The sequence below is a fragment of the Vollenhovia emeryi genome, unplaced genomic scaffold, assembly GCF_000949405.1.
Source record: "Vollenhovia emeryi isolate VEMERY1.0 unplaced genomic scaffold, V.emery_V1.0 DF939154.1, whole genome shotgun sequence".
Lineage (NCBI taxonomy): Eukaryota > Metazoa > Arthropoda > Insecta > Hymenoptera > Formicidae > Vollenhovia > Vollenhovia emeryi.
Genome location: NW_011967212.1, coordinates 127,678 through 155,525, shown reverse-complemented (window position 1 = coordinate 155,525; position 27,848 = coordinate 127,678). Strand labels below are relative to the sequence as shown.

Here is a 27,848-nt window from a genome sequence, read left to right as displayed (position 1 = left end):
CGTATCGCATTCGCGTATCACGAAAAACGGGGCCGTGACATCTCTCAGGCTTCTCTCTGGTAGTAACTAGATTCCCGCGTTCCGTTCCGTCTGTTTTGATTGCCTTATATTACATGGAGCAGATTTTGAGCGGAAAAACGGAACGGAAAATTATAAGGTAGTCATTTTTAACGATATTCATTGATTAAAACCGTAAGGAGAATAATGAACTGTGATTGGTCAATCTCTTCCGACACGATTTACGACATCCAATGTAGACCCAGCCTAATACAAATTACAATTAATTAAGTGAAAACAATGTTAAAAAATAAATAATGTCTATTTGTCGCGCCCCATGATTTAATGGCACCTTAAGGGCGACACGTCCCATGGAGCGGAATACGCGAAAGCGGAATCAGCAGATCGCCAATCACAAGATCATTCTGATAAAGCCCTTGGACTTGTGATTGGCGATCCGCTGATTCCTCTTTGCGTATTCCTCTCCATGGGACGTCGCCCTAAATACGATGGTACTTCTTCTTTCTTCCGCAACGCGGCGCGCAGATAGAAAAATTAATCGTACGATTTCTCGTCTACAATCCGCCAACCACTGCTCCTTCCCTGTCGGAGCCTCTTTGGTTTCACTGACCTCGAGTGCCAGAGTGTGCTAGAGTCTCCGTTAAAGCATCCTACGTCGGTTACGAACCCCCAGGCAGAAGAGGTTGTTCTACGATTTCTACGTGCTTCGAAGTAAGTAGCGCGACCAGCGAGAGACTTCGCCCGCCACAAGTCGGTGGATTTTTTCCGAGTGCGCTTCGCCGGATTCTCTCGAGTTATATTTTAATGGCATCGGCCATCATCGTGGTCACGCACCGCGCGCGGTCTTAACCTCCCTCTGATTCTGCCGTTCTGTCGTCACGTACGCGATCCGCTGGCCTTGCACGTCACGGACCCCCGACAATAACGCGTAGACGAATCCCGCTGCCGCCATTTGTCAAGGATTACGCCTACTGATCCCGAAATTGAGCGTTGCGACACGTCGCGATTGTGCATACATTTTTCTGATATCTTGCGTGCCTACGAACTCGCGTTAAGAAATTTACGATTTAATCACGTGGACAGGGACCTCTGCGCTTGCGGGTTTCTTGAGAATTTTTCAGCGTTTCGCAATCGTTCGTAATTTAACGTCTTTCGAGAAATTTTATGTGGAGACAAATAGTCTTGTCGAACTATATTGATCTGTATGTTCTTTTCAGAAGAGTATTGTATGAGTCAAAAAATAGAAAAACCGATACTATCAGGTCAACGTATAAAGACCAGAAAAAGAGGTAAAAGATAGACATTGTTTCTTAAGTCACGGAAGCAAGTCTTCAGGGTGTTAATTGGCGAAAGTCGTTGCTTGCAGATGAAAGAGAAAAATATGATCCGACTGGATTTCGGGATGCAGTCTTGCTTGGTTTGGAGAAAGCTGACAACGACTTAGAAGCAATTTCTAAATTTCTGGACGCGGCTGGTTCCAAGTTAGATTATCGTCGGTATGGGGAGGCACTATTTGACATCATGATAGCCGGGGGCCTCCTGGTTCCTGGCGGTTCCATTGCTCAAGATGGCGACAAACCGGTTAAAACCAGTGCATGTGTTTTTGAGCAGCCAGAGGACATAGAGTCCATGCGGAATTTTGAACAGGTGAACAAAATCGAACCTTCCATTCGATGTCTTTTTTTCATACCGGCCTTTAGGATATGAAATTGACTTGTCTTGAAATGAAAACTGTCTTGTTCGATTAAACAGGTCTTTATCAAGCTTATGCGGCGTTACAAATATCTGGAGAAGATGTTCGAGGAAGAAATGAAGAAGGTGTTGGTTTTCATGAAAGGATTTTCACCTAAAGAAAGAATTAAGCTGGCTAGGATGACGGCACTGTGGATCTCAAACGGTTCTGTACCGCCCACGGTCCTCTCGGTCTTGATTAATGAGCATCTTGTTAAGGATAACTTGGCATTAGACTTCCTACTGGAGGTCTTTGTCACTTGGAAACAGGAAAAAGGTTTATCTAGTTTAATGACTGCTCTGAAGAGAGGAGGTATCGAGGGAAGGTAAAGTTGATATATCAATGTGCTTAATAATTATCTATTACATGAGTTAGAGAACGAAATTTTCTAAATATTCCCCGCTAACCGATTTACTCGCTTCTCCTGTTTATGCGATTCCTTTTGTTTGTTTTAGGTTGATGGAGTTTGTACCTCCAAATAAACGGACGGAGGAGCACTTCCGCTCTGTATTCGAAGCAGTAGGCCTGGCGGATATCGTCAAGTTGCACAAGGCTCAGGCCAGTCAGGAAGCCAAGCGGGATCTACAACAACTTCTTTTGGATGACTTAGCGGAAAATAGGCCAATGAAGGACATTACATTAGACCTTAAAGAAATGGCACAAAGGAGCTGCATTCCCGAACACGAAGTGATTGGATTGGTAAGTCTTTCCTCCGTGTGTGCGCGTGTGTGTGTATTTAAATGCAACCCGCAAGTATATCAGGAGTAACGTTTGCTGCCATTTACAGATTTGGGTTGTTGTAATGGGCCAAGCCGAATGGAACAAAAAGGAAGAGTTAGTCGCTGAACAAGCACTGAAACATCTAAAAGTTTATACTTCACTGTTCGGTGCTTTTACAACCACTGCCAGATCTGAGCTCGCACTTATCCTCAAGGTCCAGGAGTTCTGTTATGAGAACATGAATTTTATGAAAGTCTTCCAGAAGATTGTTTTACTCTTTTATAAAAGTATGTGTACAATATATAATTTACAGAATAATGCGAACAATGTTCAGGATGTTTCCACGAAGGCTAGCAATCTCGTCGACTTGTAAAGTAGGTAAAAAAACCCTCGAGTTCCTATAAAAAAAATTTGTTTAAATATTATTTAAATGAGTTTCTCGAAAAATCGTTGGCTTTTACAAAGTGAAATACAAGTACCTTTATTTTTCTAAAAAAAAAGTGCAGTATCTAAACACATTGTGAAATTAAAAAGAACGTATCAACTTTGAAAAGTTTTGTAGATTAGAAAGGTTAAAAGTTCTTGAACCTCTTTGACCTAGTATCAAGAACCTTATCACATTATTTTAAAGATCTTTACTAAATATAAAAATTTGAACAGTAATAAAAGTTATTTAAGAATATTAAAAAAATGTGTTAACTTTGAAGACAAATATCTCGGTAAAGAAATGTTATAAAAAATATAGTAACTTGTGGGTTTTTTTTACGTACTCTACAAGTCCACGAGATTGCTAGCCTTTACAGGAACACTGCATACATATATGTATATGCTATAGATATGTAATGGAGATTGTGTACATAATTGAATATTACTTGAAATATTATTGTTACAACTCGAATGAAATGTTTGATTTAACTTTTAGCGGAAGTTGTGTCGGAAGATGTAATATTGAAGTGGTACAAAGAGGGTCATTCAGTGAAAGGAAAAATGCTCTTTCTAGACCAAATGAAAAAATTCATAGAATGGCTACAGAACGCTGAGGAAGAATCCGAATCAGGAGAAGAAGAAGATTAGAAACATTCAAGTAATTTCTCTTTACAAAATTTTATGCAAGGTGTACGACAAACTTTACAATTCACATGTAACTACTGCGACTGCATTTTAAGACGTTATTTTCTGTATAGGAAAACGCATCATTGCCAGTGAGAAGAAACGACATAGTCCCAAAATTTCGAGACAGATCAAGAACAATATCAGTCAGAAAGAGAACGCCACGGACTCTTGAAAATATACAATATAAATAAAACTTAAGTCAATGTTAGGTACTCCATGATGAATCAGAAGTATTCTCAAAAGAATAGAAAATTTTTAAATTGTCAATAAGAGCTAAACATCCAATCAGTGTGGAGGAACTGTAAATTTGCAACATCTTTGAATTGTATTACTTTAAGAAAAAATATTTTGTGTTACATTTTTATAACTCCGCTACAAAATATATACAGAATAACAAAGAAATTATAAGAAAAAAAAATCTTTATCCCTGTGTACGTACAATTTTCGAATCCCTGTCTTTCTTTGTATAATAATATTGTACTAGTTTATAGAAAATATACTGACAGGTGGTGTTTAATATTTTGAAGTTTTCGACTCTCCTAACTTCCTTCTAACAGAATGAACAAATTTCAGGAAAACTGCATTTTGATACGATTATCGCAAGACAAGTCTATTTTGGACTTTAAAAGGGAAATTTGTTCAATCTACAACTACATTGCTCATTTATGCACAATACTATCTCATGTTTATACTTTATTCAGTTTTCTGTTTTACATTTAACTTTTGTTTATACTTGTAATTTCTCAGATCCGCGATCGGTTGTTTTCTAATGAGCGTTTTACCCCTCATAAGAGGCACCAGCTTGTCCGGAACGGTAATACGGTGATGCCTCGTCTGGTACGTTTCGCATAATGCGATCAACATGCGAGGTATCGCGCACGCAGTTCCATTTAGCGTGTGCACGTGTTTCGTATTCCCGTCTTTTGTCTTGTATCTAATATTGAGGCGCCTTGACTGATAATCCGTGCAGTTACTACAACTGGACAACTCGCCATACAACTTTCTTCCAGGCATCCAGCCTTCCATGTCGCATTTTCTAAAAGAAAAAAAGGGACAATTGCAATTTGTATAAGAAAATGTAAACAGGATCATATATCATGAATACAATTCGAGTGCGTTACCTATAAGCAGGTGAACCCAAGTCAAGTGGTGGCATATCCATTATGTGAAAGTGCAGTCCCAACGAGGAGAAAAGTTGCTCCTGTATGCTTTGAAGATCTTGGAACGCCTCCTCGGATTGGTTTGGCTCCGAACAAACAAACATTTCCACCTTCGTGAACTGATGAACTCTGTCCCAAACGTAACAAGTTGAGAATGAAATTGGTCCGAGAAACTTATAAAATTTACGTCGATGTTAATGACAACGTAATTTTTCACCTATAGATTCCTCTCTCGTCCAGAGCGCCCGAGCCCTCCGCACGGTAGCATCGACTGACAGCAGCCAGCCTCATCGGTAGCGTGTCATAGGAAAACGTAGCGTTCATCAGTTTGCTGGCCAACGACATCTCCGCGGTTCCAGACAAGCTGTAGTCGTCGCCGTAATGAGAGTCCAATTTGTATACCAAGGTACGACCGTCGTCTACTATCAAGCCACACCTCTCGATAACTTTAGTGGGGATGATGTCGGGTACCGACAACAACTTGAATCCGTGCTTCAGTAATCTTTGAAGCGTATACTGAATCAACGCCTCCTCCAATTCTGCCAGGTCTCCTAGCAGCATGTAGCTCCTTTGTCCGGCAACAGGGCCCAGCAAGTGCGTTCTTATCCCTTTCAAATTAGCAACCAGTTCGGCAAACTCTTGCGGCTCGAAGTCAAATTCCGGCTTCCTGCCGCACTCCTTCAGCAACCTCGGTTTGTCGTACTCCGTCACCGCGGGATGCGTACAGTTTGGTATCTTGCTTAATTCCCGCAGGAGCGACTCCCGCTTTTCGGGATTTCCAGAATACTCGAGGACTTTATCGATATCCCCGACACCCTTTCTTCTCTTGATATTGTTGAAGATAACGTCGCGGTTTGCGGGATCGCACAAAAAGTCGGTATTGTACTCCGGCTCCGGCAAAACTTGTCGTGCGCCGATCACATTTTTCTCCGGCGCTTCTGTCGGCTGTTACAAGTGTTGTTGTTATGCATTATTACTTTAAATATTACGCAAAGTATAGAAATTGCGACAAAATTACGAACGACGGGATATTACGTACCAATGTGTGTAGCCAGAAGTGCCGTGATCTACAGAATTGCTTGAAATTTTGTGGGAGACTAAATCGCATTTTGCATTCGAAGACAAATGCTCGCTAGTTCATATCATGTCAACAACACGTGTCCGGTAATGGCAATAAATTATGAAACAGTCGCTCAGCTTGGTAGTCTTGGTACCATCAACGACTCGCCTAAAAGGTTATGGCGCCTATAAAGCGTAAAGGCTACTTAAGATAAAATTTCTTTAAGGACATTTTCATCGTTGTATTAATTTATTTCATAACAATTTTTACGCTCGATATCCAAGCGTTTCGCTAGCTTTGCGCAAGCTGATGTAATCACATTCATTTAAAGCCAACGGCACACGACGGTTCTTTGCCCGCTGGACAGTGCCATGATGTTTAAAGGTCTGTTCGTATCGCAACATGCTCCATTCGCCTCGCATGCTCCTATTTGCTCCGACGACCAATACCGTCATTTTATTTACGACTTAGGCCCAGTTTTTCCTGACCCTTAAAGCCAATGTCCACGATGCTAGAACTTGGTCCAAGTTCTGATTTCGAGAAACGTGTAGCCAATCAACTTGCAGCTTTTATGGAATAGCTGCAACTTGATTGGCCACACGTTTCTCGAAACTAGAACTTTGACACAGCTCTTGGATCGTGGACACAAGGCTTTAATATAATGAAAATGTTAAAGACAGTTAAAAAGAGGTAAAGCTACTCACATTTACCATTTTCAATATAGTGTAAGATACAGAATTGACTCCCTGAGGCGTCGGAGTGCTCCCTTTTGCGTTCGAGTGAGCGAGAGAAAGATGAACAAGAGAGAGAGAGAGAGAGAGAAAGAAAAAAAGCGCTCCGACGCCTCAAATATGTAAAGCCGAACGCCAGTTATAGAAACAACGGATGTGCCATCGTTTGGATAAAGCTCGATTAGTCGATATTCTCCGTCGATATATACGCTTCGGCCTTCCGGTCGCGCGTGCGCACCGGGCACCGCGAAACTCCCGCGCGGACCTGGCGCATCACACCGCTCGCTCGCCTGGTGTAGAAGACAGGAGGGACGGAATCATCGGGACAATCGGCGTATCGACCGAGCACACGGGAGTATTGAACTGCGTCGCCCAGTGACGTGCGGCGCGTCGCCCGCCGATTCTCGCGGAACAGCGCGACAGGTACGTTCGGCGATCGATGAGCGACGGCAATCGATATCGGGCCGCTTCGGCACTCGCCGCCGCATTTCCACCGCGTCGCAATTCCGCGCGACGATAAACGCTCTTTCATCCATCACCCGCCCCCCTCCCTCTCCCCCTCCCCCTCCCCCGCCGCCGTCCCGGTCGGCCATATTGTTAGCCGTTGATAAATTCACGGGATTTTCGTACCGACTGGTGGAGCCGTGACTCTCGGCGTTGCGTAGCGCGTTTCGACCCGCTCCCATTCCGTTCCGTCCTGTCCCCCCCGGCACGGCGCGAAGAGACCGTCGTCGGGCGGGTAGTCGCGACCCGCGAGACGGCCGCGCCGACCGACGCACCTCGAGGCGCGCACGCACGGCGCGCGCGACCTTTGCGCCTCGGCTCTTTCCTCGCGCGTTGTTCCCGCCGACGTTTCGCGCTCGCGCCTCCCCGTGCCTCGCGCACTCGCGCCGAAGTACGACTTTGGCCCGCGAGCGAGGGTTCGTCGCGCGAGTATCCGTCGGCACGTAGGATGCGCGGCTTCTCCTTAGCATCGGTCAACAATTCCCCCTCGCCGGAGCGGAGTGTATACATGATAACGACGCGCCGACGGGCCCGCTGATTTTCGCGCCGGATTCGTTTAGTCCCGGCCACGTTAACCCTCTCGTCGCGGGCGCAATCGGGGCTGGAAAACTGCTACCGCGGGACGAGGCGGCCGCCAGTCCCTTATAGTCTCCGTAGGAATTGTTGCTTAAGTCAACGAACAAGTAGACGGCACCGAGGATTTGTCTCATTAGAGGATAGACCGTAATTGCGGGATTCGGTTTTCTTCAAAATTCACGGGCCGAGTGTCGAGAAGAAAAAAAATTCCCGTTGTAAGTAAAATTAAAATCAGATGAAAGGTAAACGAGATGTAAACAATTATGATGTGCGTGCGTAATGTAAAAAGAGTAGAAAACTAACACAGTGGCGCGCACAGATTTGTATCAGACCTGTAAAGATATGAATTCTTTGTACTATAAGTAATGTACACGAGGGGTGAACCGCTGAGGGCGCGTGGTGTGCAAGTTTGCGGCATTGCTAAGCATTTTTTGGGTGTTACTGCCCAGACAGTCAAATCTGATGCGTGTTGTCAGCGAAAGTACAACAAAATCTACTCACATAACTGGGCCTGCTCGGTGTACGTTTTACAGACTCCGGCTGCGATCAAGTTGTTGCTTCAAATGTTTCCAAGTGCTCTTCTTGCAGCGGAGATAGAGAAAAGGAAACACTTCGAAGCGTTTGTAGCTGCAGCTTGACCTCTGCAACCTCTGTTGCCAAGACGAAAGCCAAATGTGGACAGCTGTGGTTTTGATGTGGATCTCTGATGAATCTGACACCAACCCAGATAGCCAAGTCTGTCGGAATAGATTTTGTGAAATGCCCACTACAAATTTTGAAGGCAGAAAGACTGCAACAGGAACTGATGTATTCGAATAGAACAAAATCTGCTAGATTTCTGCCGATAATCTGTTGACATCGTATCTTTTACAGACTCCGTTGTCAAAACGAAAGTAAAATGCAGCCACAGATGGCTATGGTTTTGGTGTGGGTTTCTGACAGATCTAATGCCAATCTGCTAACATTTTGCTGACTGGGTGGGTGTTGTTTGGCCTTGCTGGGGTTTTATGAAGAATCTAGAAAGATAAAATAAGATAAAGTAATGCCCACTGGACATTAATAGGCATTGGTGTACACGATTTTGGTCAGTGGTTTACCTCTCGGTTATACAATAATATCGCGATACGTGTCTCGTATCATTTTTACAAAATACTGCACTGCCGTCGTTCATTTTTATATTATTGCTTCGGTGCTTGTTGCACAAAAATGTTCTTGGTAGTGATTAATTTGCCATGTCATTCGTTGAGTTGATCTTACGACACGGAATATCTTAGATTGTACGCTTGCTTTTCAGACACGATCTCTTTGGGAAAATGGAGCTGTCGTCTGAAATGCTGGAGAGCTTGGTCATGGATAACAAGGACATTATGGAGGTGTTGAAAGACGGAAATGTCAAGCAGAACATTATATTCGAATCTGAGGTGACCGAGGATTCCGAGGAGGCGGAAATAGAGGAGATCATAGAGATAATTGAGGAGGTTGAGGAGGAGGGTGACGAGACACCGCCAGATGGCGATATCTCGGATAAGGACAAGTCGGTGGATGCGGAGGACGTTGAAGTGATTGAGAAGACAAGGAGAAGTGACAAGGCGACCGAGAAGAACTTGGAGCTTTACAGCTTCGACGAGGAGAGCTCGATGTTTACGTCGCAGTTAGAAAAGGAGCCAGCCAAGAATGTCAAGAATAGCGCGCAGAAAATCGTTAAGAAACAAGTTATAAACTACGACGTCGACGAGGATTGGCAGGACGAGGAGCTGGAGCGCGCGGACGGGTCGGACAATAATTCCGAAATGACGGATAGTCGCGCGAGCTCTTTGCGGACGCAGACTGACAAGAAGCATGTAAATAATCAAACTGTCGCGCTGAAATCAACCAAAGTAGATTTAAAGATCCACCTGGATTCTGCGGGAAAAGCGGACAAGGCTCGAGTGGACGGGGCCGGGAACAAAGTAAATAACGTCGAGGAGGACGACAGCGAGTCGACTCAGGAGATAGTGAAGAATACGGAGAACAATTTGTTGTACACCGTGCTTGGAACAAAGAAGCAAGACTCTGCCACTAAGCAAGAAAAGCTCAGCGACCACTACGTTAGAGTTGGTATATTTGATCAAGGCTTGGATCGTGTAGTAGGCCATGCATTTTCCTATCCCCCCACTATCTTGTCCTGACCGTTGTCGAGTCACAGGAGAAGGATAAAAGCCCAATCTACAATGTGCTTTGCGTCTAGAAACATTCTATTTCAAGCAAGTCAAAATGCTTAAAAAAATTTGTCGATAACGCACGATTGTACAATGTATAATATACAATTTATCAACTTGCACAAATTTTTTAAGCTTATCGGCTACAAAATAGAATGTTTCTAGACGCAAAGAGCACATTGTAAATTAGGCCAGAGTCTCTTGGGTCTCTTGCAATGCAACAGAGAAGCCCAGCACTGGACCAGGCATGACTCTTCAGGCTATTCATTCTCTAGTCTTTTCATAACTCGGCAACACCCTCGATCATGAATGCATGGTCTGGTAGTATAAGGCCTAAGGATCAAAATATTATAAATTGTCTCTTAATATTATTAATGATCGCAATCACGTTATTTTAGATGGAAAGACTTGAGGCAAATACTGTACCGGTTGAAGGTACTATTTATTATGAAGGCGACAACATGGAGACGTTGTATGTAGCGCAAGCCATCGACGACAATGAACAGTATCAATACGATAACACGACGATGGAGCAGGACGAGCAAGTGTCTTGGGAGACAGCAAATCCTGAGGCTAATCAAAATCAAGAGGAGGACAGTTCTCAAGTATGCGATGTAATATTTACGCTTGAAATCTGTTGCGATATTACAAGTGGCCGAAGTGAATATATCGTCCTTTCTGCTTTTTTTCAGGATCAAATATTTTTGCACGAGGACGAGGACGGTCAATTGTACTTCAAGGATGCTAACGGCATTCTGCAACCGGTATATCTAACCGAGGACGGAAATTATGCGATTACGGGAAACAACGACGACACTACCGCCAATAAAGAAACTAAATCGCATCAAAACAGCAGCGGAATCGAAGAGGACACATTCATTTTACCCGATTTAGAACCGAAGTCGTCTTCTAATAAACAGGTACTTATTGTACATTAATTAATTATATATATATATATATATATGTATGTATGTATATGTGTGTGTGTGTGTGTGTGTGTGTGTGTGTGTGTGTGTGTGTGTGTGTGTGTGTGTGTGTATAAATAGATAAATTTGTTGAGAGTTGGAAAGTAACTCGTTACTTGTAACGAAGTCAGTTACAGTTACTTTTTTTGGTAACTCTAACTTACCTTCGTTACTTTCTCTTCATCTGCAAAGTAACGATTCGTTACTTTTTGAGTAACTGTAACTGTAACGCGTTACTTTTCAAAATTGATAACTGTAACTAGTTACATTTTTAACGAGAAAAAATTAACTGTAACTAGATACTTTTATAAAGTAACTTTCCCGGTCCTGAATTTGTTCTATTTATATTTATAATTTAACAGACAACTAGTAATGCGGTGTCGTCGTCGTCGTCGCTTCAAGATTTCGACAATGAGGACAATACAGTGACCATATCGTTGATAATATCGGAGGATGAGCATGGGCAAAAGAGAACTCAAGTCATTATACCAACGACAGACAGTCTGAAGTGCGACATTTGTAATAAAAGCTTCAAAACGTCTTTCCAGTTACTCAGGCACAACAGACTAAAGCACGCTCGTGAGGAGGATATAACCACGAGAAACTTCCCTTGCGATTCGTGTCCTAAAAGGCTAGTCGAGATATTTAGTTGATACACATACGTATGCTTCACATTACATAATCTTACGTTCTGTCTTTTACCGTCTATATTATTTTATTCAATAAAACTACCAATAATTGAAATTGTCTTGTGAAATTAAATGTTTATTTTTCACCAGGTATCCGGATCAGGGTTCGCTCGCCCGCCACCGGAAAACTCACACCGGCGATCGACCGTTCCAGTGCTTGGAATGCCACAAAAATTTCCCCACGTCCACGGCGCTGCGCCGTCACTTGACGCTACACAACTCTCAATCACGACCGCTGCCCTGCATTTACTGCGGTCGGCGGTTCATGGATAAGACTAGTCTAGCGAAGCACGAGGAGTCGCATATGCCTAACGAGCAACGCAAGTACACGTGCGATATATGTCAGAAGACCTTCCACCACATAACGGATCTTAGTATGCACAAGAAGCACCACGATCCTGACAAGAAGTTCGATTGCGAGGTGTGCGGTCGCGAGTTTAACAGGCTGAACAATCTGCAGAGACACATGCTGGTACATCAGCAAGTATGTATAACTGTTTTACTTTCTGTAATCCCTCCTCTCTTCTCCATAGTACATAAAAGTATATATCAGATTATGTGATTTAATATTTTCTTGTTTACGATCCTTTCATTTGGATTTGTGAATTCTTTTCTTTTCTCGCGTACAAGCAGCAGCAGGGCGGCAATGAGGAGATACTTTCCTGCGACGTGTGCGGAATCACGTACAAATTTATGAGCTCGTTAACGAGGCACATGGTGACCACGCATATGAATCCCGAGAAGCTGCGACAGCAGGCGGAGGAGCAGCGGAGAAAGCGCGAGAACAACTATCGGAAGTATCTAGAAAACCGAAAGATGTACGAAACTCAGAATTATGGTACAAAACGTACAAAATATAACTTACTCGCCGGAGATAACGACGAAACAGCCTGACTTAAATTTCCTTGTTTCCTGGCAGTTTCGTAGGAGCACAACAGTAAGATTGTAACTTCTGTGAGAATACTAATGAATGTTGGTAACATATTTGTATCATTGATAAGATAATATGCATTTAATTTAATAAGTATATCAGCAACATATTAACTGAGAAATACATGTAGGTGTCTTGATTAGTACATAATTATATTATTGATTATAAAATGATATATGATGTGACAATGTATCATAAGCCATAAACGACGTATACACATATGTGCACATACAATCGTGGTCATTGCGAGAGATTTATAGAGCTTTTGCTCACGGATATGTGCAGTGATGCATTATTAGAGCAAAGGAATGATATGTACGAATATCTGTGCAATGATACATACGAATATTCTGAAAAACTTATTGTAAAACGTTGGGCAACCTTTCTGACCATGACCGTACAGATATGTATGTAGAAAGGGAAAAAGAAAGGTATAGATTTCCTTAGTCTCGTGCATGCACCAAATGACTTGAAAATAAAATCGTCTGTACACCTTTTGACTCGTGCCTTAACCACTTACTCGTTCATTTGCACAAAGTCTCTAGTGCTTTGAAGTAGGCGTACTTGATATCGAATTCCATATCGTACCAATAATTGATGGCTATGCAAGCGTGAGACTGTCTCACATAATGGAACCATAGGGATGGCAGGTACAACACATCTCCAGCTCCAAGTGTGACTTTCAACCTATGTGTATTACGATACTCTGGAGACCTATGAGTAAATTTTTCGTTTAGCTTTAATCAGTCGAATAAATGTCATCTTGAAAATAAAGCTACTGTGTATGACTGAACTTTTCGTAGTTTGGATTCAAGGGATCCACACATATCCACGGCGTCGACGTGATTTTCTCCGAGTCGGCCGTTTCGTTACCTATCGAGTCGACGATCCATTTCCCAGGCTCGCGCTCCTTGTAAACGGCAGACGGATAATTTCGATATGGAATCCATGGCAGATCCGTGGGAGGATGTAGGATAAAGTTCTTTTCGCCGGATACGACGCAATATATATTTTCATAAGGATCTTTGTGCACTGTAAATTATAAAAGTACATAGTTTAATTTTACCGAATCTTTAGAATCGGAAGTATTACTGATCTTTAAAATTATTATGTAGCGCACTTATAAAGTCGCGCGGGCAAAAATATATTTTGCAAAGTTGGTAGAATTACGAGAAATGAGATTTAACGTAACGATGATTATCCGAGATATCGAAATATACTTTCAAGTTTATTTCTGTCAGGTAAAATGAAACTTTACTGGAAGTCACGGCTCTCGCGTCTCCCATCCAAAAGTTCACGGCGTCAGGCTGCTTTCCAAATGCTTTGCTGGCCCACGAGATCTCGGTTGCTGCGTCTGGCCACAGCTTGCGAAAGTTGCATATGAAATTCGAGTTTTGTTGCTGTATGTAAAACACACTGTCCTCCCTCGTGTTCTCCAGTCTGTCGAGAAACTCTGACATCGCGAGCAGACGTTCCTCGGGCATCACGAAGAACTCTTTACCATCATCCTGCTCAACTATCGCATCAGCATAGCCGTTCGGTGTTACAGCGACTGAAACCTTTTCGTCGCCGAGCACTTGGCGAAAATATGATACAGACCATTTGTTCACAGCGGGCCAATGTTTTACCCCACCTCTTATAACTAACGGTACGTTCTTCGAAACGTACTCTCGGTAGAAGGCGAGTGGCGTAATTGAGCAATCTATTTCCGCAACTTCGCTCTGCAAGTACAATTCTGCAAAATAAGAGAATCAATCAAATTAAAGTATTTAATTGAAAGAATTAATAAAACTAAGTAATAAAATTAGCGTATAATATAATACAATAATGGCAAAGAAATTCGTTACAATAGTGTTCCAATTGTTGAAAATTTTTGTGTATTGTAACGTACACAAAACTTTTCAATAATTGGAGCACAAGCAACAAAAACTCGAATTTCATACGTAGCTTTCGCAAGTTGTGGCTGGACGCAGAAATCGAGGTAAAAAAATTTAGCGAAGAATTAAGCAGGTGTTTTAATTCTTTAAGATTTCGTTGTTTCTCAAATTTTTAACACTAGTAAAGTTTTGTACTAATTTTACAAAATTGTACATTTTCATGAAATACTACTTGCAATAATTTCTTGATTTGAGAACATTGTAAGTTGTTTCCCTGTGACTTTATATCTGACAAGACATTTAGGTGTCGGTGCACAGAGTGTTACAACGATTTTTATTATTCTGATGGTTTTATATTCAATTTTTATGTACTACGACTTGTCTCTTATCTTTTGCTGCAACAATTGATAAGGTCAGCATAGTCTTACTTGATAAGGGCTAGTATTACTGGCCGAAACGTCGTAATCTATTAAATAAAGAGATTTGCCAGCCTAGGTCGTTTATATTAATTGAGTATTTGTTATCACTGGCGACTTACCATTTCTAATAATTTATTGTAAGTTGTGATACTATTTTATAGATATTTTTACAAAGAAGTAAATGTTTTAACGAAGATATAAAAATTTCTACAAATTTCTATTTCAAGTCAATTTTTTGTAGTTATTTATAGAAATTTTTTCCGCCGGGGGGCACAGGCAGTCCCGCGCCTTAAGTATATCGCACTCTCAACGCCACGTCTCTATTTTCTGACTTATCTCGGCAACGGCTCGACAACCACTTTATCGCCTCCAGCTATCGGCTATTGTACTTTGCCCTTACAAGATTTTGGTCAGCGGTTTCCCGCTCGGGTTACCCCCTAGATCAACACACAGTCCGCAACGCATCACTAAAAAAAACAAAAAAAAAATCTTAACGCCGGTAGATTTCTAGGCGTCGCGAGACAAAAGTCTATCGCTATTTTGTGTATCTGTTGGAAAATCGTTGCCGCGAGGTCAATTTTTTTTTAAATGAGTTTTCCTCGCCGACCGAGCGATTTCGGCTTTGGCCGTAACGTGTACATTAATATTCCCGTTTATCCTTTACAATCGACTCGAGGCCAATAATTCCATCGTCACGGATTACATTCCCGTTCGCGTGACGGCAGATTTGCGCCTCTCGTGGATTCGTTCAATTAGCAAACGAGAATCGCGCGACAATGCGATTATCGCGTACGCGCGCATACGCGACGCACGTGGGAGAGACGGACGGTCGTGAGGTTAGCTCGCGCATCCTCCCGGAAAAAAGCAGCGGAGCCAAACACCCGAGCGAACACCGAAACGAACCTCTTGCCTCTCGCGACAGGATGCGGCACGCCTCTCGGATCTTGTCCCCGGCACTCGACATCGCGCCCGAGATTAGGCCCGACGGGGACCGTCGCCGTGTTTGTTGACAAGTTGTCACCGATGACGACGGCAGCTGACAGCGCGCGCAGGTTAGGTGATCTAAATTGTGACACAACGCGAGCGAATATTGCGTACCAATCAATGCGTTCGGTTAATGGAACCTTGTCCGATTATTAGTCACGTGCTGCCGAAGGTCCCATTGTCCTTGCTGAAGCCCACGGAGCGAGAACGTGTTTCATGTGTAAATGTAAGTTCACCCTCCGCGCGACGAAGCGGCTCGAAAGTGCTCGCAGCTTTTAACGCGACCGCAATTGCACGCACATTTCAAATAACAATATGCATTATATAACGTAAAACAGTAGTGCGTTCGGTGCGTTTGGTTGGCGTTTTATCTCGCGCAATTTGCCGATACACTAATTATAGGAATTTGATCCTCACCGAATCGTTGCAGGTTAAATATGAATATACGATAGTGCAAAGTTGTGCTCGATTACGCAACGAGCCCTGTAGAAATTATTGAATTCCAGAGATACTTTATCAAGGATCGAAGATATTGTATCAGCGTGTAATAACGATATTATTGCAGATAGTGTGCGAAGCGGGAGAGATAATCTCGGTTCTCACAGTGAGCCTGGCGGCCAGTTCTTCGAGTTAAGCCCGTTTGCGATCAGTGGATTGCAGCTATGGACAAGGACATCGCGCTGCTGCAGATACGCTTGGAAAGGCCTCTCTACGAACACGAGACGCTGAACCAAAGTTATGATTACGAGAAGCCAAAATCGTCCTGTGAGTCGTGACAATGAGACACGGGCACCTCCACCAAGGTCCAGTTTCACAAACGTCGGTTAACTGTTGACCAGAGTTCAGTCCGACTTCCTATCTTTCTCTATCTTGTTATCCAAGAAGAGGATCAATTAACCATGGGTTAGCGGTTAAACGACGTTTGTGAAACTGGCCCTAAGAGCGTAGTGAGATTTTGTTGAAGTGTACTCGCGAAGATTTCCCTCAATTGACTCGTTTCGTTGATCATTTCGTCAATATCAGTAAAAATTCAGCAAATCATTTTCATTGAAAAGTGTGCATAGTTGAGTTTCAGTTAAATTCAGTGCATTTCGTGATTTGTAAAATATTTTGTAATTCCTTTTATTTTCGACAGTGTTTAACTTTCCTCGTGTTTTGCGCCACATTGAATTTTATGAGGAAGATTACGATTTACTGTTAAATCTTCGGTAATCCTTCAATAGCTTTCGTTATCATTTCAGCAAGACTTCAGTAGATTTTCCCTTCGAAGTATACATTTTTCAAGCTCTTTTCAAGTCTTCCAGCCGATTTTTCTGAAACCTACTGCTTGAGGGGTTTCTGGGTCGCTGATTCTGGTGTCAAAATTACAAAATTTAAATGCAGACTTTCAGGCACCACGTTGGATCCGCCAGTATGAATTTTGTTAATCTGACCTCACGTGTGTAACCAGCAACCTGAAAAGCTTCCGAGTACCGAGTTCCAGATAAATTAATTGCAGTTTTTGTAATTTTAGCTACATTGAATCCGCCATCTTTCGAATTTTGACTTCAGATTATAAATCAGTGATCTCAAAAATTCCCAGATACCTAGTTTCGCAATGTCGTTTATAGCAATAATTTTTTGACTACAGAATATCCTGTAGAAGACAAAATTTTTCACTTAAAACTTTGACTTCGAGCTGCTATATTGAGTCAATCGTCAATAACTTTAGAATTTCGACTTCAGATTCGGAATTAGCGAACCGTTGGTTTCTCAATTTTTGGGAGTTGTAGAGGAAAGACCTCTGTTATGAGATAGCAGGTCTTCAACACCCAAGTTGAATTACAAATCTTTTTTCGCAACGAGTACACAATAAATTTTCCACTAAACAGATTTCGCTCCAAGGGGCAATACATTCATGATGGAATCAACTGACGATGCCTGTTAATTTAACAGTAAATCCCGCTATCCCATCTAAGTACCATATCTCACAATATGGGACTCCTCTGTCGCACTGTGTTTCAAAGGGTTAAATTTCACAATTTGTCCAATCTCAATTATTTCATTACTTTCCAATAGCATCCGTTAACTTGCCTTGTATTTCTTCGTGCAGCATCTCAGTGAATTTCATAAGGAAACTTACGTTTCGTCTTGATCTGTCTGTTCCCAGTGATGCGGGATGTGATAAACAACGTTAAATCGAAGAATTGGCAGTCCTGCGTGGCGTCGATGATACCAGCAATACGATGGCTCAGCCGATACAATTGGAGGCAAGATACACTACCCGATATCATTTCAGGACTGACCGTGGCGATCATGCACATACCGCAAGGTATGGCCTACGCCCTCCTGGGAAATCTGCCGCCGGTGGTCGGCATCTACATGGCCTTCTTTCCCGTCTTCGTCTACTTCTTCCTCGGCACATCCAGGCACGTGTCCATAGGTGAGAGCACGGGGCGACGAGGCGAGGCGGTGCAACGATTTATAAGAATTGCGCTAAAGAATAACGTCGTACTAACAAAGAGATATATATATATTGTATATGCCTGCTGCGGTTTGCAATCCTTCCGGTTAATTCGTTTAATTGACTTCCGTTGCAGAACGATTAGAAATATATACACCTTAATATGAACTTATTCGACAACCTTGAACAATCAAACATTCTTGGCACTCATCAGGAACTTTCGCTGTGGTTTGCCTAATGACCGGCAAAGTAGTAACATTTTACTCGAACCCGCACGCGGGACACGCGTTCGCGAATGTCTCGGATGCCGTTTCGCAGGATCTCGAGGATGTCGCGCATGTGTATACGCCTATGCAGGTGGCGACGGCTGTGACGCTGATGGTCGGAATATTTCAGGTACGAAAGCGTCTCGTCTTAGTTTAAGAGAGCGCGTCTCTCTCTCTCTCGGCGACCAAAGGCTGGAAAGTGAAGAAAGTTTTCTTATCGTTGTAGATAATAATGTATACATTCCGATTAGGCATTGTGACAACATTGCTGAGCGAAACTTTAGTCAACAGCTTTACGACCGCGGCTGCCGTTTACGTTTTAGTATCGCAAATCAAGGATCTCCTTGGCCTTAGACTGCCAAAGCAAAAGGGTTACTTTAAACTGATCTTTGTAAGTAAATATGCATTATATTCTTCACATTGCGAATTGCTACCAAAAAAAGAAAAAACGGAAATTATTCTTTCCCCTTAATTTCAGACTGTTGTAGATGTATTTAGGGAACTGAAGAATACTAATATAGCTGCTGCAATAGTGTCAACTGTATCAATTGCTATTCTTGTTTTTAACAATGAATTTCTGAAGGTAAACAGCGTGTTTGGCATAAATGCCTCAATTGAGCGTTTGTAAGGGCTAAAAAGTATGATTTATATTTCATAGCCAAGAGTGAGCAAAAAATGCAGCATACCAATACCCATTGAACTTATTGCAGTGGTTGGTGGGACACTGGTCTCCCGTTATTGCGATTTACCAAAGATTTACAATATCGAAACCGTCGGGCATATTCCCACGGGGTACGTAAACAAATCGTTTTATCGTCCTACGTAAAGTATAAATTAACAGGTTGTAAGAACTAACACAGGTTATCGGGTGTGAGATATATACAGGGAGCACCGAAGCCACCGGATATCCTTTTGATCACAGATTTTTTAGAAAATTTCAAGACGAAATCTCAGACTCCTATTATCTGTGAAATATAATCGCTTATTATTTAAAAACTATTATAGCTTCAACATTTTTGTATTAGAATTTTCGTCTTGAAATTTTCTAAAGGATTTACGATCAAAAGGCTATTCGGCGGTTTTAGTACGCTCTGCGTACAAGTTTCAAGTATAAATCTATATTTAAACGTCAGACGTTTCGAGATCCACTAATGCGAGCCTTTTTAATGACATGTGACAAATTGATGTCCTACCTAAATTTGTGAAACTTCTGTCTACTCGTAAAATGTAAATCCTATCAAAACATATCTTTTAAATAGACTTCCTAAGCCAGAGGTGCCAAGCTTCGAATTATTACCGTTGGTGTTGGTCGACAGTATTGCGATAACCATGGTTTCGTATACCATCACTATATCAATGGCGTTGATATTTGCGCAAAAGCTCAGCTACGATATAGATTCAAATCAGGAACTTCTTGCAATGGTGAGACACCATCCTGACAGTTGTCGTATCGATTCTCCACGAATTATTCTAATTGCAGGGATTTAGTAACGTAATGGGTTCCTTCTTTTCGTGCATGCCAATATCGGCTTCCTTGAGTAGATCTCTCATTCAGCAAACCGTTGGGGGACGCACGCAGATAGCGAGCATCGTGTCCTGCTTATTATTGCTCATCATACTGTTGTGGATCGGACCATTTTTTGAGCTTCTACCGAGATGTGTCTTGGCCTCCATAATAGTTGTACGTGTAAAAATATATCCCAAGGAAAATGTCGTGTAGCTAGTGAAGAAGCACACAATTTCTACAGATCTTTCACTACAGGTAGCGCTAAAAGGGATGCTTCAACAAGCCAGTCAGCTTGTTAAATTTTGGAAACTGAGCAAGGCCGACGCTATAATTTGGATCGTGACCTTCCTCGTTGTGATACTGATAAATATCGACATTGGATTACTCGCGGGACTGCTCGTGTCACTAGTTATAATTCTACTGCAAGTCATTCGGCCCTACACGTGTTTGCTGGGCCACATACCACATACAGACCTGTACCTGGACATGGGTAGATACAAAGCGGTAAGGTTTATCAAAGTGAAATATCGGAGAATGCGAGCTATCGAGCTATCGGCTTTTATATTGATCCTCGTTTCAGGCGGTGGAGATACATGGGATAAAAATATTTCATTACTGCGGGACTTTGAATTTCGCCAATAACAGCTACTTCAAATCTATCGTATACAGACTCGTAGGAGTGTGTCCACGAAAAGTCATCAAATACAGGAACAAATTGACCGAGGAGGGTCATTTCTTGGAGAACTTGGCGAACTCGAAAGGGACGTGCAAATTACAGTGCATAATCATGGATATGAGCGCGTTGAGTTACATCGATCCCAGTAGCGTTCAAGTATTGCACGTAATCGTGGATGAATTCACACAGGTGAATGTCGAGTTTTACTTCGTCAATTGTCCGAGTCCTATTTTTGAAACTATCAAAAAATGCGATCTATATGTCTATGGGACGATGCCATTGAAAATTTTTGCAACTATACAAGATGCCATCGTTTATTTTCAAAATGAGATTACCTCAAGATAATAAAAAATTATTCTCTATTATATCGCGTAAAGAAGAGATACATGTGTATGTGTATTTTTGTTATAACTATTAATGTGTGATGAAGGAATGAATATGCTTTCACACCATTGTTTTTCTCGATATTACGTTTTCGCAAGATACTTGCATATATTTTGTTCGTGAAAATCAGAGTCACAAACGTGAGAATTATAGTTCTTGCTTAATTCTTTTTACAATGCAGCACAAGATGCATTGCGTTACGCAATTGATGCAAACTGCATTGGAAGAGAAATGATATAAATGTACTTTGCAGTAAATAGTTCCATCCAATACTGTACTTAAAAGAAATAATAATTTATAAAAAATTCTTTTTATCTGCCCTCACATTGATTTAATATTATATATTGGTAACATGTTCGAAAATTCTACAGTTATTTATTAACCACCGAATCGAAAAGAGCTTCCGGTATATTTTACATATCTATTGAACATGGGTATGTAATATTAATTAATTTTTGATATATATGTGTGTATGTGCGTGCGTGCGTGTATATGTATATACAGGGTGTTAAAAAAAGATAGGAACCCCTGAATAACTTCAAAAATATGCAAGATAGAGAAAAAAAGTTTCCTACAAAAGTTGTAGGACGCATAAAACTATGTAATGCATTAAAGCCCTACAACTTTTGTAGGAAACATTTTTCCTATCTTGTATATTTTCGAAGTTATTTGGGGGTTTCGGTCTTTTTTTAACACACACATTACACGAAGTAAAAAAATTCACACTAGTTTTTGACATCGTAGTTCAATATAATTGCAATAAGAGAGCGGAAGCATCGATATATCTTGTAAAATGTGTTAAATTGTTAATCATTGTTATATCTTGGAAAGAGGAGAAATATAAAGCAATATAGCATATGCTTGAGTAATCGGCCTGTTTATTTACAGCGATCACCCTATGTACAATGTGACAGCTTGCGGTTACTCTGGGTAATCCTATAGCTGTTACGAATTAAATTTACTGTGCTTCTGATAGTTAAAGAGCCAGCATAATTAGCATCCTATATCTCCTATTTGTAAGACACAATTGTTTTTCTCTAATCTTGCGGCAGTGTTGCCCGTTGACGCTGTTGTATGTATATAATGTTGCAGAATAAATATTCCAAAATAAAATAGGACACATCGTTCAACAATGCACGATATGAAAAGATCTGAAATTGAAATTGCTTTTATACGCTTCTTTATCTAAATCCATGATCGAGCAGGACGATCCGGTCAGCGACGTGAACGCATCCGTCATACAACTACACTTATGCCACGCCGTACTTCTTCTTGAGAGATTCCGGCATCTCGGGCGGTGGCGGACGTGGCATGCGCAGCCAGACCTTGACGGCGTCGTAGATGAACCACTGTGCCGCAGTCAAGGTACCGATCATGACAATCCTCGGTCCCAGGCCCTTCCACACGCCGCCCATGCCGAGCTTCTTCAGGACTTCGCCCGCGCTTGATCCCTTCTCTTGATTCAACTTTGACACCACCTGGCCAGACATTTATATTATAAAGATTCAAAATATTCAGAATTTTTTAACTATCTTTAGATTACGAAAAATCGATTGTATATCCAGGGTTTCTATTCCGTACTCTGCTACTATCGATATCATAACAGCTTTTTTACATGAAAGTAAAAGTTTTTAATAATTAAAATAAAATAAAATAAAATTTCTTGAAATAATATTATTTGAAACTAACATTTTGTGATTTATGCGATAGAAAGAGAACACAATATAAAAAATGTCCAGCAAATTTTTTCAATGCACGTTTTTCATGACCTTTACGTTTCTAGAAAGACTAAGATAAATTTTTTAAGAGAATAGTAGAACAAATTTTTTTCCTTGTAGCCGAAGATTTGATTTTTGAAACAAAATGGTCGTCATCTCGACACACTATTTCCAAAGAAAGTTATAAATTTTCAAGGTACATGCCATGAAACATATGTATACGCATATGAGTACATGAGAAAAGTTGATCGATAGCTGGAGTTTAAATCTTCATTTTCGTTGCCCTGTTATTTTTCTACGAATGCGTGGAGATTTCATATAAAATTTACCGTGTCGGCAGGATGAGACACAATGGCGCAAAATACACCGGCGATGTATCCGGCCGCAAACGTGACCACCAGTTGCTCAGATTTACTGCACTCTGCTCTAGGCCTGGGGACTACGTGTTTGTACAGAAGCTCGACGGTGCGCTCGAAACAAGCGAATTTCATCATCGTATATGGGATCTGACGCAGCCACAGCGGCACTAAACCCTTGTAGAAACCGCTAAGACCCTCGTCCGCATACATCTTTGGCATCGCTTGTCGTAAAGTATTGGCGTACCCTGGCATAGTCTGGATTTTGACCTGTGATATAAAGATAAGCTCAAGATACAAACTTTTCATTAGTTAATATTATCGATTTCATTATCGTGACTGATGAAGGCTCAGTGAAACTCGAAACGTCCCGCAAATTATTACAGATATCAATACATTGGAATTACACTGTTTAAATCTATATTTCTGTTTGTTTATTGACGTATGAATGAGGGCCGTGTTCGCTTCGCATTCACCGACCTCCACGACAACTTGTCGTTCAGGCAGGGTAATGTGAGAAACTTGTTTATTTACTAGAGGGGTTTCAGAGGTGTGGCCACTCTGCATTCATACGATGGTCTACCAAATCATTGAGTGAGATGCCATGTATCGCTCTGGAGTCGCGCTGCTAGCATATTATTTCTATTTTATTCAGTAAAATTAAGTCAACAAGTAGGAAGAGAATTCCTGGCAAGCGAAAGGTCCCGGTTCGAATCCTGGTCTAGCTTTAGCCCGTTATTTTTCTCGCCGAAAAACTAACAAGTGGCGCATCTTAGTGCCTACCTCCTCGACGATGCAGCACCTCTATTCGTTACTTCCACTTTGTGTTAGAAATTTATATTATTGAGTTTGACCGTATCGTCATAAAAATAAGTTTGCCGCATGGAACGGCGTCCGAGACGAAAATTGGGATGTCGCGATGATATAAAAACGTTGACGACCGATTACCTTGGCGGCTTCAAACGGCGCCAGGCCGATATCCGCGAAGAATTCTGCCGAAGCCGACGATATCAAGTACAAACTGGTTCTATATTCGTAAGAGAGCTCCTCGCCAGCCAGCGCCGAATAGTAAACCTTGAAGACCTCATAAAGACCAAATTTGAACATTCCCTGGATCGAGTAGCCGAAGAAAGTAGGCGCCCAGCCTCTCACCAATCCTCGAGTGCCATCCTCGGCCAAAGTTACCTGGAACGAGCGAATGAATATTATTACATCTGTCGTGCGATGTTATATTATTGTATTTAGGGATATTTATGAAAGCAAGGGGGTGAATAATTCAGCACGAATATATTTACTCGGAATCCGCTGAACACCGATTTGTATTTCTGCGGGTCCACTTGAATTCGGCATTTGACTAGATCTAAGGGCGTGATGCCGGTATGAGTGAGGCCGCAGGACAGAATGCCTCCGAGACCGCATAGGAGGAAATAGTGATTCGACCCAAACTCGCAGCTGTCTGTGAATACAACGAAGCAACATGAATAGACGTAGCATATGATACACCTCCAGCATCAACAAGACGCGTTAGAAATTGACGATGTAAAAATTTGTAATCTCAAACTGGCAGTCATGCCAGAAGAGATCACACCTTGCGGATGTTTTCATTTTATATTGCAAAGGATGAAGTTCTGAATAATTTTTACTTCGCAACCTTCGCAACTGTATGTGGGGGGGAGGGGGGTGTCGCGTGTAGTTTCTGAGATACAGATCGCAAATAACATATCGCTATCTAGTGGTGCTTCTCCAGTTTCTTGGAAAACGTCAATCTGTGACTCTTATCTTCAAGAGCGGCGACAAGACTCTAGTCTCAAATTACAAACCTATCTGTAAGCAAGATGTTATGACAAAAATATTTGATAACACAGTTACTACGAAACTAACGTCACTGCAATAGCGCTCATCTTTGTTACTGTAACGTATAAATTTATATTGTACTAAAGAAACAAATCCCGTGGACACAGGCCTTTACAGCCTCGACATTTTCGTATTAGAATTTTCGTCTTGAAATCATCCGAAGTACTTGTCTCCCTTAATCTAACGGGCGTTAAGCCCAATGTCCACGATGTTAAGGCCTGTGTCCACGATGCTAGGACTTGGTCCAAGTTCTAGTTTCGAGAAATGTGTAGCCAATCGACTTGCAGCTTTTATGGAATAGCTGCAACTTGATTGGCTACACATTTCTTGAAACTAGAACTTGGTCCAAGTTCTAGTTTCGAGAAATGTGTAGCCAATTAACTCGCAGCTATTCCATAAAAGCTACAAGTTCATTGGCTACACATTTCTCGGAACTAGAACTTGGACCAAGTTCTAGCATCGTGGACACAGGCCTTTAGAACTTGGTCCAAGTTCTAGCATCGTGGACATTGGCCTTTACAATAGAAATGGACACGAGAGGCTTCTCTCGATCAGCTGATCGATCCCGAGCGCTCTTTTGGCGCGGATCTGACGTTCGACCGGACTCGTCCCCCCCTCCCCCCCCCCTCGTTCGCTCGATCTATAAAAGAATTAAGTGCATCCCGCGCATTTCTCGGTCACGGTCAGCGTACACAGTGAATGACACGACCGAGCGGATTATTCCTGCTCGGCCGTCGTCCAAGGGCGAAGCTGTGGGAGGCACGTTTTTATAACGCGCCGATATAAAATATACACATATGTATATATACATTTTGACAAAATGGCCGCGCCTTATGCAATCCACGGCGCGTGCACGGCCTTTAAATCCGAGGCTCGAGAATCGACCCGCGGCTCGCGCGAAACCGTTAGATCCGCACTTCGTCACGCGGGAGGATTCTCTGCAATTTGTAATGTTCCTTTTAACGCGCGTACGCGCACACGCGACGCCCTCAGAACCTCAGTTTTGACTTAGCGCTCGAAGCTTTGCGGTTATATAATATAATTTATAATATGCTGTAATCGCGGGAATCGTACGCCGCTGTTCCTCAAGAACGACTTCGGGCATCGATTAATTTAGCCAACGTTTAAGAGTCACTCGGTGGTAGTCCGTCAAACCTATAGAGGAAGGTGCTCTATTGCGAAATAGGCTTCCAAATCTAAATTCAATCTTTTTTTTTCGTAACAATTGCACGACCTAACGATCAATTTTCCACTGAACAGATTTCACTCCAAGGGCAAGTTTACGGCAATAAAAAAATTACGGAACCAGCAGATAATCTCCATTAATTCAGCGGAAACTCCGCTGTCTTATATTAGGTGCCTGTCTCGTAATAGAGGACTTTCAGCTAACATTTCGTTAACAGACAACGACGAGTATTAAGGAGGACGAACAATGAGTGAAAATTCTACTTTGATTCTGTTTAATCGAGTTAATTATTTTGTTCGAGGCCGCTTCGGTATTATTTAACTTGGAGCCCTTGAGAAAATCGAGAGTATCGAGCGGCCTTCGAACTCGGGGATTCTTGGCAAGACGGAACGACTTTCGTTCACCTCGCGTGACGCTCAATCACATTTCGGGTTATGTAATACAGCTGTCAGATGGTTAAAAAATGGCGTGCGGATCACGCATAAACTTCTCCGTGCGAACGGCAAGGACGGAAAAATCCCCGAGGTATCAACGGGTATTACCGGATATATGCGAGGAGCGAGATCCGCGGCATCGAGGTCGCGCGTGAAAGACGTGAAGTCGCGCGCAAGCCGTATAACCTCTCGGTCGGGGGGGGGGGGGGGGTGGAAGAGCCGCTCGATCCACTGGTCTTACTTATCGCACTAACAATAAAATCGGATCTGGAATGAGAGAGTTTACTGACCACCCTCCTCGACGGAGGCGGCAACGATGTTGCGACTCGGCACGAGCGGACGGGCGTCGTTCTCCAGCGCCTGGCACTTGACCGTTGTGAACGGCGACGAGAACGGATTCATTTTCGCTGCCTCCTGCATCCAGGACAACATCGTGGCGTTCCCGCGGCTCTCGCGTTCGCACCTGGGCAAGAGCATTCCGTTGCAATTGGATTATTCGAGTCGGATCGCGAGCGAGAATTTTGCTTCTAATTTTTTTTTTCTTTCTTTTCGTCGGTACTACATGCAAAGTCTCGATACGGCACCTGCTATGACAGACGACCCTCGTCACCCGGAAACCCGCGGAAGAGTGACAGAGGTAGACAGTGGCTGCCGCGGGGAAGCCTCTCGCAACTAATGCAATAGCGGATGCAGAGCCATAAAGGCGGGAACACAATGACCGCATTCAGCGCGCTCAAAGCTGAATCCTGATTGGCTCTCGTAAAGGCCTTATGAATGCTGAGTGGTGCAATGATAGTAATTTACTAAATTACTAGGAATCCTGAGTGTTGAATGGTGCAACGATAGTAATTTATTAAGCCCGCTGCAGACGATGCTATTTTTCCTGCTGGATTGCTTGCGATTTACTAAATTACTAGGAATCCTGAGTGCTGAATGGTGCAACGATAGTAATTTATTAGGGGCAACTTTCACCAAGCTCCGGTTAACCCAACCAGTCTAGTAACATGCAGGATTGCAACCGAATCTGATATATTTTCTCAGATTCTCATCAGATTTCTCATCAGATTCGGTTGCAATCCTGCATGTTACTTGACCGGTTGGGTTAACCGGAGCTTGGTGAAAGTTGCCCTAGATTGGCTACGTTCGGCAGAAAAAGCTGCTTTGCAACTGTTGTAAAATTCATGAATCTGATTGGCGTATGCTCTTAAATTCACACAAGATTGAGAGAACACACCAATCAGATTCACGAATTTTACAACAGTTGCAAAGCAGCTTTTCCTGCCGAACGCAGCCAAAGCATCGTCTGCAGCGGGCTTTAAGCCCAATGTCCACGATGCTAGAACTTGG

General features: G+C 42.3%; 6 protein-coding genes across 15 annotated transcripts; 3 read left to right on the top strand and 3 right to left on the bottom strand.

Moving 5' to 3' along the window:
• The first annotated feature begins 580 nt into the window (after positions 1–580).
• On the top strand, positions 581–4,097 carry LOC105565236 (protein krasavietz). 2 transcript variants are annotated; one of them, XM_012018265.1, is made up of 8 exons: positions 581–729; positions 1,236–1,307; positions 1,385–1,665; positions 1,771–2,075; positions 2,206–2,449; positions 2,538–2,757; positions 3,393–3,554; positions 3,655–4,097. In XM_012018265.1, exons 2-7 carry the CDS (start codon positions 1,247–1,249, stop codon positions 3,542–3,544), a joined length of 1,263 nt encoding a protein of 420 aa, XP_011873655.1. In that variant the 5' UTR covers positions 581–729; positions 1,236–1,246; the 3' UTR covers positions 3,545–3,554; positions 3,655–4,097. The 2 variants fall into 2 exon arrangements, with proteins under 2 accessions (XP_011873655.1, XP_011873656.1); XM_012018266.1 differs by lacking the exon at positions 581–729 and adding an exon at positions 1,023–1,151.
• An 85-nt stretch (positions 4,098–4,182) lies between these two features.
• On the bottom strand, positions 4,183–8,590 carry LOC105565231 (serine--tRNA ligase, mitochondrial-like). Of its 4 annotated transcripts, none has more exons than XM_012018254.1 (5): positions 8,116–8,590; positions 5,783–5,988; positions 4,961–5,688; positions 4,705–4,872; positions 4,183–4,619 (listed from the first exon to the last, which is right to left on the bottom strand). In XM_012018254.1, exons 2-5 carry the CDS (start codon positions 5,849–5,851, stop codon positions 4,277–4,279), a joined length of 1,308 nt encoding a protein of 435 aa, XP_011873644.1. In that variant the 5' UTR covers positions 5,852–5,988; positions 8,116–8,590; the 3' UTR covers positions 4,183–4,276. The 4 variants fall into 4 exon arrangements, with proteins under 4 accessions (XP_011873644.1, XP_011873643.1, XP_011873645.1 ...); XM_012018253.1 differs by lacking the exon at positions 8,116–8,590 and adding an exon at positions 6,508–6,706; XM_012018255.1 differs by lacking the exon at positions 8,116–8,590 and adding an exon at positions 6,074–6,247.
• LOC105565232 (zinc finger protein 184-like) lies at positions 6,804–12,897 on the top strand. Of its 2 annotated transcripts, none has more exons than XM_012018257.1 (7): positions 6,804–6,957; positions 8,909–9,707; positions 10,211–10,417; positions 10,505–10,732; positions 11,140–11,408; positions 11,557–11,950; positions 12,100–12,897. In XM_012018257.1, exons 2-7 carry the CDS (start codon positions 8,928–8,930, stop codon positions 12,358–12,360), a joined length of 2,139 nt encoding a protein of 712 aa, XP_011873647.1. In that variant the 5' UTR covers positions 6,804–6,957; positions 8,909–8,927; the 3' UTR covers positions 12,361–12,897. The 2 variants fall into 2 exon arrangements, with proteins under 2 accessions (XP_011873647.1, XP_011873646.1); XM_012018256.1 differs by lacking the exon at positions 6,804–6,957 and adding an exon at positions 7,337–7,829 and having other exon boundaries at positions 12,097–12,897.
• On the bottom strand, positions 12,469–15,739 carry LOC105565233 (jmjC domain-containing protein 7). Its single transcript, XM_012018258.1, has 4 exons — positions 15,597–15,739; positions 13,656–14,132; positions 13,192–13,429; positions 12,469–13,111 (listed from the first exon to the last, which is right to left on the bottom strand). The coding sequence occupies exons 1-4, from the start codon at positions 15,655–15,657 to the stop codon at positions 12,922–12,924; spliced, it is 966 nt and encodes a 321-aa protein (XP_011873648.1). The 5' UTR covers positions 15,658–15,739; the 3' UTR covers positions 12,469–12,921.
• LOC105565234 (solute carrier family 26 member 10-like) lies at positions 15,662–21,811 on the top strand. 5 transcript variants are annotated; one of them, XM_012018259.1, is made up of 12 exons: positions 15,662–15,745; positions 15,834–15,903; positions 16,243–16,442; positions 17,827–18,099; positions 18,335–18,516; positions 18,613–18,777; positions 18,865–18,969; positions 19,045–19,178; positions 19,646–19,808; positions 19,867–20,067; positions 20,149–20,397; positions 20,474–21,811. In XM_012018259.1, exons 3-12 carry the CDS (start codon positions 16,340–16,342, stop codon positions 20,912–20,914), a joined length of 2,016 nt encoding a protein of 671 aa, XP_011873649.1. In that variant the 5' UTR covers positions 15,662–15,745; positions 15,834–15,903; positions 16,243–16,339; the 3' UTR covers positions 20,915–21,811. The 5 variants fall into 5 exon arrangements, with proteins under 5 accessions (XP_011873649.1, XP_011873652.1, XP_011873651.1 ...); XM_012018262.1 differs by lacking the exon at positions 15,834–15,903 and having other exon boundaries at positions 15,666–15,745; XM_012018261.1 differs by lacking the exon at positions 15,662–15,745 and having other exon boundaries at positions 16,247–16,442.
• A 2-nt stretch (positions 21,812–21,813) lies between these two features.
• Positions 21,814–27,240, bottom strand: LOC105565235 (phosphate carrier protein, mitochondrial). Its single transcript, XM_012018264.1, has 6 exons — positions 27,086–27,240; positions 26,792–26,964; positions 24,323–24,483; positions 23,976–24,212; positions 23,001–23,297; positions 21,814–22,431 (listed from the first exon to the last, which is right to left on the bottom strand). The coding sequence occupies exons 1-6, from the start codon at positions 27,223–27,225 to the stop codon at positions 22,204–22,206; spliced, it is 1,236 nt and encodes a 411-aa protein (XP_011873654.1). The 5' UTR covers positions 27,226–27,240; the 3' UTR covers positions 21,814–22,203.
• Positions 27,241–27,848: the final 608 nt, after the last annotated feature.

What these genes read in the sequence shown, in the direction of transcription:
- LOC105565236 (XM_012018265.1), top strand. Translation starts at nt 1,247, where the DNA reads ATGAGTCAAAAAATAGAAAAACCGATACTATCAGGTCAACGTATAAAG. An exon ending in TATAAAGACCAGAAAAAGAG is followed by an intron (nt 1,308 to 1,384) that starts GTAAAAGATAGA and finishes CGTTGCTTGCAG; the next exon opens with ATGAAAGAGAAAAATATGAT. An exon ending in CCATGCGGAATTTTGAACAG is followed by an intron (nt 1,666 to 1,770) that starts GTGAACAAAATC and finishes TCGATTAAACAG; the next exon opens with GTCTTTATCAAGCTTATGCG.
- LOC105565233 (XM_012018258.1), bottom strand. Translation starts at nt 15,657, where the DNA reads ATGTCGAGTGCCGGGGACAAGATCCGAGAGGCGTGCCGCATCCTGTCG. An exon ending in CGCGAGAGCCGTGACTTCCA is followed by an intron (nt 13,430 to 13,655) that starts GTAAAGTTTCAT and finishes TATAATTTACAG; the next exon opens with TGCACAAAGATCCTTATGAA. An exon ending in TTGAATCCAAACTACGAAAA is followed by an intron (nt 13,112 to 13,191) that starts GTTCAGTCATAC and finishes ATTTACTCATAG; the next exon opens with GTCTCCAGAGTATCGTAATA.
- LOC105565232 (XM_012018256.1), top strand. Translation starts at nt 8,928, where the DNA reads ATGGAGCTGTCGTCTGAAATGCTGGAGAGCTTGGTCATGGATAACAAG. An exon ending in AAGAGGAGGACAGTTCTCAA is followed by an intron (nt 10,418 to 10,504) that starts GTATGCGATGTA and finishes GCTTTTTTTCAG; the next exon opens with GATCAAATATTTTTGCACGA. An exon ending in TGCGATTCGTGTCCTAAAAG is followed by an intron (nt 11,409 to 11,556) that starts GCTAGTCGAGAT and finishes ATTTTTCACCAG; the next exon opens with GTATCCGGATCAGGGTTCGC.
- LOC105565235 (XM_012018264.1), bottom strand. Translation starts at nt 27,225, where the DNA reads ATGCGGTCATTGTGTTCCCGCCTTTATGGCTCTGCATCCGCTATTGCA. An exon ending in AGGGTCGTCTGTCATAGCAG is followed by an intron (nt 26,965 to 27,085) that starts GTGCCGTATCGA and finishes GCTCTTGCCCAG; the next exon opens with GTGCGAACGCGAGAGCCGCG. An exon ending in CGCCTCCGTCGAGGAGGGTG is followed by an intron (nt 24,484 to 26,791) that starts GTCAGTAAACTC and finishes TTGTATTCACAG; the next exon opens with ACAGCTGCGAGTTTGGGTCG.
- LOC105565231 (XM_012018254.1), bottom strand. Translation starts at nt 5,851, where the DNA reads ATGCGATTTAGTCTCCCACAAAATTTCAAGCAATTCTGTAGATCACGG. An exon ending in ACTTCTGGCTACACACATTG is followed by an intron (nt 5,689 to 5,782) that starts GTACGTAATATC and finishes CACTTGTAACAG; the next exon opens with CCGACAGAAGCGCCGGAGAA. An exon ending in TTGGGTTCACCTGCTTATAG is followed by an intron (nt 4,620 to 4,704) that starts GTAACGCACTCG and finishes TTTTTCTTTTAG; the next exon opens with AAAATGCGACATGGAAGGCT.
- LOC105565234 (XM_012018259.1), top strand. Translation starts at nt 16,340, where the DNA reads ATGGACAAGGACATCGCGCTGCTGCAGATACGCTTGGAAAGGCCTCTC. An exon ending in CGAGAAGCCAAAATCGTCCT is followed by an intron (nt 16,443 to 17,826) that starts GTGAGTCGTGAC and finishes GTCTGTTCCCAG; the next exon opens with TGATGCGGGATGTGATAAAC. An exon ending in TCTTGGCCTCCATAATAGTT is followed by an intron (nt 20,068 to 20,148) that starts GTACGTGTAAAA and finishes CTTTCACTACAG; the next exon opens with GTAGCGCTAAAAGGGATGCT.